Source organism: Panthera onca, chromosome D2 (genome assembly GCF_046562875.1).
Source record: "Panthera onca isolate mPanOnc1 chromosome D2, mPanOnc1 haplotype 2, whole genome shotgun sequence".
NCBI classification, from domain to species: Eukaryota; Metazoa; Chordata; class Mammalia; order Carnivora; family Felidae; genus Panthera; species Panthera onca.
Window position 1 is genome coordinate 57838772 of NC_138349.1, and position 12351 is coordinate 57851122.

Here is a 12351-nt window from a genome sequence, read left to right on the forward strand (position 1 = left end):
ATTTGTTTTCCCCATTTGTTAATTTATCCTATACACAACTGCCAGTCTCAGGGCCTTTGGATAATTCTTCCTTTCCCGTAGGCTAAATTAGTCATTTTGCCAATCTTTTTATGAATTGCAACTTTGTAGCTATCTGTTACCTTGTTGGCCACCACATCCCACCATCCATTAAATGCAGAGTATCTACAACTGCCACAGACTGATCAAGTGCTTTAGATACAAGAACTCAATTTAACCTTAGTAATTCTGCTAGTTAACAGAATTTCCATTTTGCAGGTGAAACAGAATTTTTTTTTTAACGTTTATTTATTTTTGAGACAGAGAGAGCATGAACGGGGGAGGGTCAGACAGAGAGGGAGACACAGAATTCGAAACAGGCTCCAGGCTCTGAGCTGTCAGCACAGAGCCCGCCCGACGTGGGGCTCAAACCCACGGACCATGAGATCATGACCTGAGCCAAAGTCGGACGCTTAACCGACTGAGTCACCCAGGCGCCCCAAAACTCAGAAATTCTTGGTAACTCACCCACTCACCACCTCTGATTCCAAAGGCTGAAAAATCTATTTATGGATACACACACATGTGTATGTTATATGTCTATGAGTGTATATGTAGGTCCATTTTGCTATTATGCCACGTTGTCACAGCTAACTTGAAATAACTGGTACACTGCTGTATTACTTTATCAAACACAATGGAGTAAGAAAAATATCTCTGTATATAACACACTCTGCTAAATTATACAAAATCAGAAACTGGTAATTCAATGAAACAATTGAGGGGCAAAGAACTTACCAATCTAAAGAAAATTTTGAAAACTGAACTGTGTAACGTGGAACAACACGTCGAACTCTTCGAGGTGATCGTTCTCTCTCTCTTCGAGGAGATCTCTCCCGGGAACGTTTTCTCTGAGGAGATCTTTCTCTGGATCTACGTCTTTCTCTCTCCCTTTCACGACTTGAAACAGAATTTTCTAAAATTACTATTATTTCTGGCATTATTGAAGAGTTCTTCAATAAAATCAATACTTACTACAAGCAAGATTTCAATATACTTTAATAACTTTTAAAAACTATTATAAAACGTGTAACACAAACTTAGCATTTAACCACTTTTAAATGTACACTTCAGTGGCATTAAGTGTATTCACACTGTGCAACCATCACCATCAAACTTATACTTTTAAAAACATACCTTCTATCATCTTTTCTGTTAGGCACTTGATCCCCTCTGTCATTCCTTCCTGAAAATCTGGATGGTGGATCTAATCTCCGTGCTGGTTGTGGCTGTGAAACTATACGGACAGGAGGCTGCAATAAACCAGCTTTAAAAGACACAGAAAAAATATTTTAACTTATATAAAAGCATCACCTAGTTATCTTTTACAAATAGAAAAAGTAAGCTAACATCTGAAGCTTTGTGGCCAAAAAACTGTAGAGATCATTTATTTGTATATACTTTTTACAACAGTTTAAAAATGCAAAAGCTCAGAGACCATATAAAACCAGCCCATGGACCAAATCCAAGGGCTGTAGTTTGAAATTCTTGATCCACAGACAGTAAACCAGAGTGCTGTACAGTAAGATATTCACAAGGTGCTAAAGTATCAGCCAAAGATTACCCAGAGAAAAAGCTCCTTATAATGGAGAGATCTATGGCCACCACTCGGACCAAGTAATCAAATTTAGCATCAATTAATACAAGAATCTGACATGTGCCTCCTACTATGATGCAATATGAATTACAAAACATCATGTATGATGTGTTCTTGCCAAAGCCTTCAGATTTAATTCTAGTTCATAGTTTATATGACAGATAGCGGAACAAGGTAAAAATATTGCAAGGAATCCCAGCAAATACAGAATACAACATTCCAAAAGAATCTGTAAGTCAACAAGCTTACTCTCTTCAAAAAGTCAATGTCATAAAGGAAGAAAGAGAAAGTGGGAAACTATTTTAGAATAAAAAACTAAAGTAACATAACCAAATACAATGGATAAAAGCTGACTGGCTTTTTGTTTTTCACTTTTGTTTAGGAAATAAAAATAACCTTGAAAAACATCTAGGAGACAAATAGGGGGATATGAATATATTGAGAATATTTAAATGCTTTTTCTTAGATATAACAGATTGTAGTTATTAGAAAAATGGTCTCTTTGAGGAAGGGCATGCTTAAGTACATAGGGATGAAATGTCACTGTCTGCTAATTACTTTAAATGATTAAGCAAAAACTATTTGTGTATACACATGTAAAACACAAAGTAAAATGTTAAAAATTTTTACAAGGTTGTAAGTATGTAAGTGATCACTATACTGTTCTTTTGACATTTCTGAATGCTTGAAAATTTTCATGGTAAAAACTGGAGGAAAAATTAGCTAACTTATGTTTCTTATAATAAGGAATCCTAGTTCCCAATGGACAATTCCCTACCCTTCTGCCAACACATCAACTCCTCTGAAATCCTCATCCTACCACACCACTTTTCACTCTTCTTTTAAGATTTTAAGTAATCTCTATACCCAACATGGGCCTCGAAATCACAACACTAAGATCAAGAGTTGCAAGCTCCTCCAACTGAGCCAGCCAGGTGCCCCTATTTTTCTCTCTTCTATTTTTTTCTACCCTACTCATTGCTTCTCTAAGTCATCCACCAAATTCATGGGACTTCGCTGCCTTCATCCCTCCCACAGAGGCCATTCTCTCTTCTTGAGACAATGACAAGGGAAAAGTGGTATTCAAGTCCCAGCTCACAAATAGAAAACAAAACCTCTTAGGAAAAACATGAAAAGGAAAAAAAAAATATTAGAAATCACATGACTGGGGTGCCTGACTGGCTCAGATGGAAGAGCATCCTGATTCTTGACCTCAGGGTCAAGAGTTCAAGGTCCACATCAGGTGTTGAGATAACTTAAAAATAAATAAATAAAATTTTAGGGGCGCCTGGGTGGCGCAGTCGGTTAAGCGTCCGACTTCAGCCAGGTCACGATCTCGCGGTCTGTGAGTTCGAGCCCCGCGTCAGGCTCTGGGCTGATGGCTCGGAGCCTGGAGCCTGTTTCCGATTCTGTGTCTCCCTCTCTCTCTGCCCCTCTCCCGTTCATGCTCTGTCTCTCTCTGTCCCAAAAAATAAATAAAAAACGTTGGGAAAAAAAAAAAATTAAAAAAAATAAATAAATAAAATTTTAAAAAATAAGTAATGAAACTTTAAAAATTATTTTTAAAATTAAATAAAAATTAAAAAAAAAAGAGAATTCACAGGACTACTAATCAAATATCTGGAAGAACCAAGAGCTTGGAAATGGTCTCACATTACCTAGTAAGTTTAAGTCACACAAACCCTCAGACCCCGCAATGCCACCTGAAGGTATATATGAAGAGAAACCTAGGCACATTCCCCTGAGACACATATGTGAGGACATTTATAACAGAATTTTCCAAAACCAAAAACTAGAAACAATCCAAACATTTACCAAAGAACAGATAAACTATACAATATTCATACATATAATATTTTCTAATGATGAAAATGAAGAATAAGCCACATGAAAAAAAAGTATAAGAAACTGTCACAACATAATATTGAATAAAGTCTTACACAACAGATTACATAAATGGAATCACACACTATGTAAAATTCAAAAACAAAGCTAAACTGTATTATGCGGACATCCATAGTTTAGACAGTAAAACTATTAAAAAAGAGTAAACTACAATTTTAACTTTTTTACCCAAGTAGTGATTGCGCAGGTATTCATTTAAGAACTCATTACATTATAATCTCTTTAATAATTCTAAGTGTGTCATAATTTATAATAAAAGAGAAATTGCCACAATTACACTTAAAGAAAATACCAATTAAGTAGGCTTCTGTTAAGCCAAGGCTATCTTTGTTAACACTGGTTCAGTAAAAAACTGTCCAGAGCTTCAAATAATTAATTTGCAAAGGAAAAATGTAAAACACGGCTCATTTCATGCACTAGAGTTCAACAAAGTACTACCACTAGACAATATATATGTATATATATAAAATGTTATGTTTATATGACATTTTCTTCCATTACAGATAAAATACCAATGAAGGGACAAGGGATTAATAACTCTAATATTTATGTTAAGTTCACAAAGAGCAGGTCTTCCTATAAAAGCAACAAAATAAAAATACTTCCAAAGAGGTATAAAATAGAAGTGGTCTACATAAGATACTTACACTTCCTTTCAAGTATTCTGGAAATCCCTGCCTTTTTTAGAATTAAAAGCATATTCTCATTATTTTAACAACTAAAAAGCTGTAAAAGTTATATATTAGTCTGAAACAGAAAAGATACACTGCATGTAATACCTTTCTGCTGTGGCTGCTGTAATAAAGGCTGTGGCTGAGTCTGCAATAATGGTGTAATAGAAGCTGCTGAAATCTGTGCCTGCAGCAGGGACTGGGGCTGAGGCTGAGCCTGAACACCAAATGTCGTCTGTGGTGCAATTGGCTGAAGTACAGCAGGAGGAGTCTTCAGTAAAGGTTGAGTTTGGGATTGATTCTTAACAAAAATAAAAAAATAAAATAAAAATTTTTTAAATGAAGAAAAAAACCTTCAATTATTAGAAGACTGAATCACCAAGTTTCTGTAATACTTAACTCAGTATTTTATATACCTGGTTTGGTAGCGTCTGAATTCTTTGTGCATTCCATTTAAAAGGCATATTGGGATTATATGTAGCTTCAACCAATACTCTGTCACCCACTTGGGGGGTTTTCCCTTTGACAGCACTGGAAAAAAATTGTTAAATATAAATGCAATTAAAAGATTCGTCCAAAAATTATTTACATTTGTAGTATTTTAACTAAACTATCTGAAATGGAAGTCTAAAAAGCTCTTAAAAAGTCTACTTTTTGTTTGCTACTCCTACACTGATTTGAGTACTGATCATGTTTCACCCTCCCTGTAAAAACACAGGGTTTGAAATGGAAGAAATAACTTTCCACCTCATTTTCTCCATTTTCTCCCAATATTGTGTCCTTCCTTCTACAGTACATTCTACCTTTTATAGCCCAAGAGTAAGATTTCCTTTGGGCTGTGGAGAGATAAGAGAAATGAGGTGGAAAATAGGAGACTCATTTTTTTTAATGTCATACAGCAATTACATTTCCCAAAAAAGTACCTCTAAGGCAATTCATTCAGAATATATTTGAGATATCCACGGAAAATCTTATTTCATGCAACCACCATCACACTAAAAAATATTATTTTGAATAGGTTAGTCACTAATCAATCACTGAATTTGATTCACTAATTTTTCAGTTGAAAATGCTTTTTTAGTATATACTGTATTAGATATGTCAAATAGAAGATTAATTTTAAAAGGTATAGGACTAATTAAATCTCTAATCCTATTTTAAGTCTGCCCATGAAGAGTTGGAAAATAAACTCACTCCTATAAAACATGTATAAAGAATTCACCATTAACTACTTTGTTCAGTAACCAGAAGATAGCTTCATTCATATTCTCCATCAAAAAAGGCCAGATACAAATATAATAAAAGCTGAATGACTAAAACAAAAACTTAGAACTAAACCACAATCCTCTGCCATAATTAAGCCTTATCAATATACTTCATGCTAAATACAAGAAGGCTGGGGCGCCTGGGTGGTTCAGTAGGCTAAGCATCCAACTCTCGATTTCGCTTCAGGCCATAATCTCACAAAATATGAGTTCAAGTTCTGCAAGGGGCTCTGCCCTGATGGTACAAGAGCCTGCTTGGGATACTCTCTCGCTCACCACTCTCTGCCCCTCTCCCACTCACTTGTGTGCACAGGCACATATGCACTCTCTCAAAATAAACTTATAAATAAATAAGTAAATACAAGAAGGCATTTGTCAAAACCTAAGTTTACCTAAGCTGAAAGAATACATCTTCATCCACAAATCCGAACGTATCATGTAGTTTTGTAACTACACCTGTAAAAACACGCTGTTTTTGAGGCTGGGTTTGTTGCTGACTGGACCTAGGTGTTGGATATGATACAGTTATCTGTGCTGCAGGCTGAGGAGTAGACAGGCTAAGGCTTGTAGGCAGTGCAACAGCTGGCTATAAAACAAAATCAATATCAAATTAAGCTAATGATTTGAAATACTCTAGAAATTAAAAATGACTACTCAAAACTAAAAATGCTAAAAATAACTTAGTTGAAGTTAGGAAATACACATGTACACCTTGAAGATAAATATTAAAAAAAATCTACTTCAACATTAAATTCTCTCAAATGAATGTTTTCACAGATCATTCCAAGAAAAGAAGATACCATAGTGAAACAAGTTTTAAAAATACTGCATATTTTAGGGGTGCCTGGCTGGCTCAGCTGGTGGAGTGTGTGACTCTTGGTCTCCGGGTTATAGGTTCAAACACAATACTGGGTATAGAGATCACTTAAAAAAAAAAAAAAACAACCACTTGCAACTATGTGGATGGAACTAGAGGGTATTATGCTAAGTGAAATTAGAGAAAGACAAATATCATATGACTTCACTCATATGAGGACTTTAAGACACAGAACAGATGAACACAAGGGAAGGGAAGCAAAAACAGGGAAGGGGACAAAACATAAAAGACTCTTAAATATGGAGAACAAACTGGGTTACTGGAGGGGTTGTGGGAGGGGGGATGGGCTAAATGGGGAAGGGGCATTAAGGAATCTACCCCTGAAATCATTGTTGGCACTATATGCTAACTTGGATGTAAATTAAAAAACAAACAAACAAAAACCTGTGTATTTTAGTCCCCTCTCACAAATTCAAAAGCAATAATGTGATACTCAGGTAAAGTCCTATACAAGTGAAAGACAAATACATATCTCACTTATGTGTAAAATCTTAAAAAACACAAAAAATTAACAGAAACAGAGAAAAGACTGGTGATTAACAGAGGTGTGGAGGGAAGGGGAATGGGTGAAAATGCTCAAAAAACACAAACTTCTAGTTATAAATATAAGGATGTAATATACAGTATAGTGAATATAACATTGTATTGTATATTTAAAAGTTGCTGAGACAGCTCTTAGAAGTACTCATCAGAAAAAAATATTTGTAACTGTGAGGTGATGCATATTAACTAAACTTCTTATGATAATCATTTCACAATATACATAAGTCAAATTACATTGCACACCTTCAACTAATACAATATCATATGTCACTTATCCTTAAATAAAACTGGAACAAAAAGAAAAAAAGTTAACACTTTCATTGTTCTTTCGTGGCACAATCAAGCATGAATAACATATTACTGATTAAAACTTCTGTATATAAATAGGAATAAAATCATTAAAAAGAAACATTCATCTAATTCTTCAAGACAAACCATTGTATTTGTTTTATACCTGCCAGAAGATGAGTCTCTTAATTTCTACCATTAAAAAAAAAAAAAAAAAAAAAGCAAAGTCCTACACATAGTGAAGGAACTCAACATTTCTCAAATTGTGACCATAAAATTATTTTCCCACGAAAATAATTAACATCCTAAGACACTAATGATTTATGGGTACACAATGGGAAATGCTACTCTAAGAAAAGACAAATTTTTATAGCTTTTCTAATTAGTTTGGAAATTCTACTATTGGAGATTAAAAATACAAGATCATTGTTAGTTGATTTTGATTCTATAATAACAGAAAGTGAGGTTGACTTCTTAACTCAAGTGCATTTTTTACAAAAATAACAGATTCAAGACTAAAAAAGTATGAAAGGTTATAGAGTAAACCTTCTCCTTCTCCTGTTCCTTCAATACCCAATTCCTTAACCATGCGGAAATGGTCACCAGTTATTATTAGAGGTTCTATTTTGTTTTTGCCAGTTGCATAGTATTTCACTCTCAGTGAACCATGGCCCTTGGGCCACATCCAGCCCACAGCTTCTGATTCATGTATAACTTATAAACCAGGGATGGTTTCTTACACTTTTAAATAATTTCTAAAATGAAAAAAATATGCAACAGGGACTGTAAGTGGTCCACAAACCTAAAGGAGCATTAAAAGTTCAAAACATTTTAATGCTGCTGAAAAATTAAGCTGATAATGTAAACAATACCTTCACCTATTAGGGTCGAGCCAAAAAAGATGCATAAAAACTTCCTAAAATTATTAGTTACAAAGGAAATGTAAATGCCAAAATCAGTTTTTTGGTTTTTTTGAACAGCAGGCAAAAGTTTATTAGAGTAAAAGATCAGAAAGGAAGAACAGTAGGAAAGCTCTCTTTATAGAGGGGACATTCGAAAATGAATGCCCCAGAATTAAGTTTAAATAAGACCTCATATTTATTCAAACTAGATCACAGCTGGATCTGTGACCAAAAACCATAAAAGAGAAAACAAAACCATATGCTTTCCAGCTGTATTTAACATATTGCTAAACTATTATGTGAATCCAACCAATATTCATCTTCAAACTCTGAAACACTAGAATACAAATAAAATTGTGGTCTATTCTTCATTCAGATATCCAAAAGAAATTAAAATAATGGCAAACTAACCTGTGTTAAAAGGGTTTGTTGAGGTTGCTGTAACTGAAAATAGAAAAAAAACAAGAAAGATCAATTGAAATTGTTTCACAGATGCTTTATATAAGGAAAAATTCCTATTAAGTCGGTACTTCATTTCTAATTAGGAAATATGGTAAAAAATACCAGAAGTCATTAGGTGTAAGGTTTCCTACAACTATTTCTTTTTTTTCCTACAACTATTTCTAAGTGTAGATCTGATATATAACTAACTCATTCAGTGCAACAACCTGGCTGCCTCCATGAGCACAGCATGCAACTCTTCATCTCGGGGTTTTAAGCATGAGCCCACACTGGGTGTAGAGACTACTTAAACATAAAATCTTTAGGGGTGCCTGGGTGGCCACTGAGCTTCTGACTTTGGCTCTGGTCATGATCTCGCAGTAGTGGTTTAGAGCCCTACACTGGGCTCTGCACTGACAGCAAGATCCTCTGTCTCCCTCTCTCTGCCCCTCCCCTGCTCTCTCTCAAAAATAAACATTAAAACAAACAAACAAACAAACTCCTTAACGAAAGGGGTGTCTCGGTGGCTCAGTCAGTTGAGTGTCCAATTGTTGATCTCCGCGGAGGTCAAGATCTCATGGTTCATGAGATCAAGCCTTGCATCAGGCTCTGTGCTGGCCATGTGGAGCCTGCTTGGGATTCTCTCTCATTACACTTCCCCCACTCACTTGCTCTCCTCTCTCTCAAATAAACATTTTTTTTAATCTTAAAAAAAAACGAAAACCAACTAATTCGTTCAATAAAGAAATTGATCTTTTATCTTATTTCATAAGAGTAACACCCACCAAAAAACCCCATGAGACCCTAGACAGGAAAATTTCTAGTTCTACCACGTTAATCACTGTGCTACAGAAATGATTAAATATCATCAGTATGCTACCTGTATCAAAAATATCATCGGCTATCCATTTGCATCTGGCTGACTCAGTTAGTAGTGCGTGTGACTCTTGATCTCAGGGTCCTGAGCCTTAGCCACGTTTGGGTGTAGAAATTACTTAAGAAATATATCATTGACTATCTACATGATACATCTGATAAAGGATAAATTCCCCATACATATGAATGACTCACACAGTAACTCACACCAAAAAACAATCTTATTAAAAAATCGGCAGAGGATCCAGACATTTTTTCCAAAGACATACAGATAGATGAAATGACACATGAAAAGATGTTCAACATCATGCACCATCAAGGAAATGCAAATCAAAGCTACAACGAGCTATCACTTCACACCTGTCGGAATGGCAAATTCAAAAACACATGAAATTAAGTGTTGGCAAGAATGTGGAGGAACTGTCATGTACTGCTGGTGGAATGTGAATTGATACAGCTACTGTGGAAAACAGCATGGAGGTTCCTCATAAAATCAAAAATAGAAATACCATATAATCCAATAATTCCACTATTGGATATTTACCCAAAGAAAACAAAAACACTAATGTGAAAAGATATATGTACCTCTAGGTTTACCACAGCATTATTTACAAGCCAATATATGGAAGCAACCACACACACACACACACACACACACACACACACACACTCACACACAGAGGAATATTACATAGCCACAAAAAAGGATGAGCTTGTGCCATATCAGACAATACAGATGGACTTAGAGACTATTATGCTAAGTGAAATATGTCAGACTGAGAAAGACAAATACATGATTTCACTCGTAAGTGGATTAGAAAAAAATGAATGAACAAAAAAGGAGAATCAGAGCTATAAACACAGAGAACTGATGGCTGCCGGAAAGGAGGAGGTTTGGGCAAAATGAGTGAAGGGAAGAGGGAGATTCAAACTTCTAGTTACGGAATGATTAAGTCACAGGAATGAAAAGGCACAGCATAAGGGGGAGCTTGGATGGCTCAGTCGGTTAAGAGTTCAACTCTTGATTTCGGCTTAGGTCACAATCTCACAGTTTGTGAGAGTGAGTTCCACGTGTGGCTCTGTGCTGACAGGGCAGAGCCTGCTTGGGATTCTCTCCCACACTTGAGAGCAAGCAAACATGCACATTCCCTCTAAAAATAAACATTCATAAAAATAAACATTAAGGGGTGCCTGGATGGCTCAGTTGGTAGGCGTCCGACTTTGGCTCAAGTCATGATCTCACGGTTCATGAGTTCGAGCCCCGCATCGGGCTCTATGCTGACAGCTCAGAGCCTGGAGCCTGCTTCAGATTCTGTGTCTCCCTCTCTCTCTGCTCCTCCCCTGCTCACACTCTGTCTCTCTCTCAAAAATAAATAAACATTAAAAAAATTTTTAAAAATCTGAATGAAGGTTCAAAAAACTGAAGAAGTTCCTAGTTTATAGTTCTCTTACATTTTACAATAGTGCTGTACAAGCTTGCCGAAGATAGAATATGGGTCGTCAGTCTTTCCATCAGACTTCAGTTCCTCCATTTGGAATTCAGAAAGAGGAGGGATCCTGAAGAAATCCTATGTGGAACATACTTTGACACCTACTGTGTTATAAAATGTATCATCAGATGTGCCTTGAGAATAGTAAATGTAACATTAAAAAAAGTTGCTGGCTATAAAAAATTTTTTTTTTTAAAAAAAGCATAGCATAAGGAACACAGTCAGTGTTGTTATAATAGCAATGTAACAAGACACATGGTAGCCACATTTGCGGTGAACGTAGCATAATGTATAAATTTGTCACATCATTAAGTTGTATACCTGAAATTAATGTAACAAATGTGTGTCAACTACACTCAAAAACAAAAGCTCAGCCTAATAAAAGAAAATAAAATTAGGGGTGCCTGGGTAGCTCAGTCAGTTGAGAGTCCAACTTCGGCTCATGTCATGATCTCACGGTTCTTGGATTCAGGCCCACATTGGGCTCTATGCTGACAGATCAGAGCCTGGAGACTGCTTTGGATTCTGTGTCTCCCTCTCCGTCTGCCACTCCCCCACTCACGCTTCATCCATCTCTCTCTCTCAAAAAAAAAAAAAAAAAAAAAAAAAAAAAAAAATCACAGGCTATCTAATTCATATATATCCCCCTAAAATGAGAAGCCTTCTCAGATTTGCCACATGCATGGGGACCATAAGGGACCATACACTCTGACATCGTTTTTCTGGCAATAGTAAAGGATAACACTCATTACCAGAAAATACAAGGAATTGGTGTAAAAAGAAAAAAATTTAAATTATGGAATAGAAAGTTGACTTAAGCTAGGATAAAAGAATCTATGTGGGGTCCTATTCAAAGCACCCGGCTTACCTGGGATTACCATGTATTAGAGGTTAAATCTACCAAATTATTTTTTCTCTAAGTCAAGAATAAACAATGGCATTTTTTAAGGCAATAGCATTTGAGCCTTTCATTTTCATATGGTTCAACCTAACACATAATCTTTAATGATAAACTTCGTAACAGTAATAAAATAAGTCTAAGGAGGGGCGCCTGGGTGGCGCAGTCGGTTGAGCGTCCGACTTCAGCCAGGTCACGATCTCGCGGTCCGTGAGTTCGAGCCCCGCGTCAGGCTCTGGGCTGATGGCTCGGAGCCTGGAGCCTGTTTCCGATTCTGTGTCTCCCTCTCTCTCTGCCCCTCCCCCGTTCATGCTCTGTCTCTCTCTGTCCCAAAAATAAATAAAAAACGTTGAAAAAAAAAAAAAAAAAAAAAAATAAGTCTAAGGATATTTTTGAAAAGCAGGTAGCCAACTCTGACATCAATCTCTTGCCAAATTTTTACAAGTTTACATCAATATTAGGGGGATAGTATAACCTTCAGTGAAAGTGCAATGCTTCTGAAGCCCCAAAGGACTTAGCCAAGAATGAAATTGGGTCATGG

General features: G+C 36.1%; 1 protein-coding gene across 3 annotated transcripts in view; it reads right to left on the reverse strand.

The window, feature by feature from the left end:
- Positions 1–12351, reverse strand: part of CCAR1 (cell division cycle and apoptosis regulator 1) — a 64440-nt gene that overhangs the window by 33938 nt on the left and 18151 nt on the right. For all 3 annotated transcript variants that reach the window (XM_078434319.1, XM_078434320.2, XM_078434318.1), the window contains 6 exons: positions 8517–8549; positions 5888–6081; positions 4647–4761; positions 4339–4531; positions 1195–1324; positions 796–957 (listed from right to left, as the gene is read on the reverse strand). In XM_078434319.1, coding sequence (XP_078290445.1) covers positions 796–957; positions 1195–1324; positions 4339–4531; positions 4647–4761; positions 5888–6081; positions 8517–8549 — 827 coding nt within the window. The remainder of the gene's footprint in view (positions 1–795; positions 958–1194; positions 1325–4338; positions 4532–4646; positions 4762–5887; positions 6082–8516; positions 8550–12351) is intronic.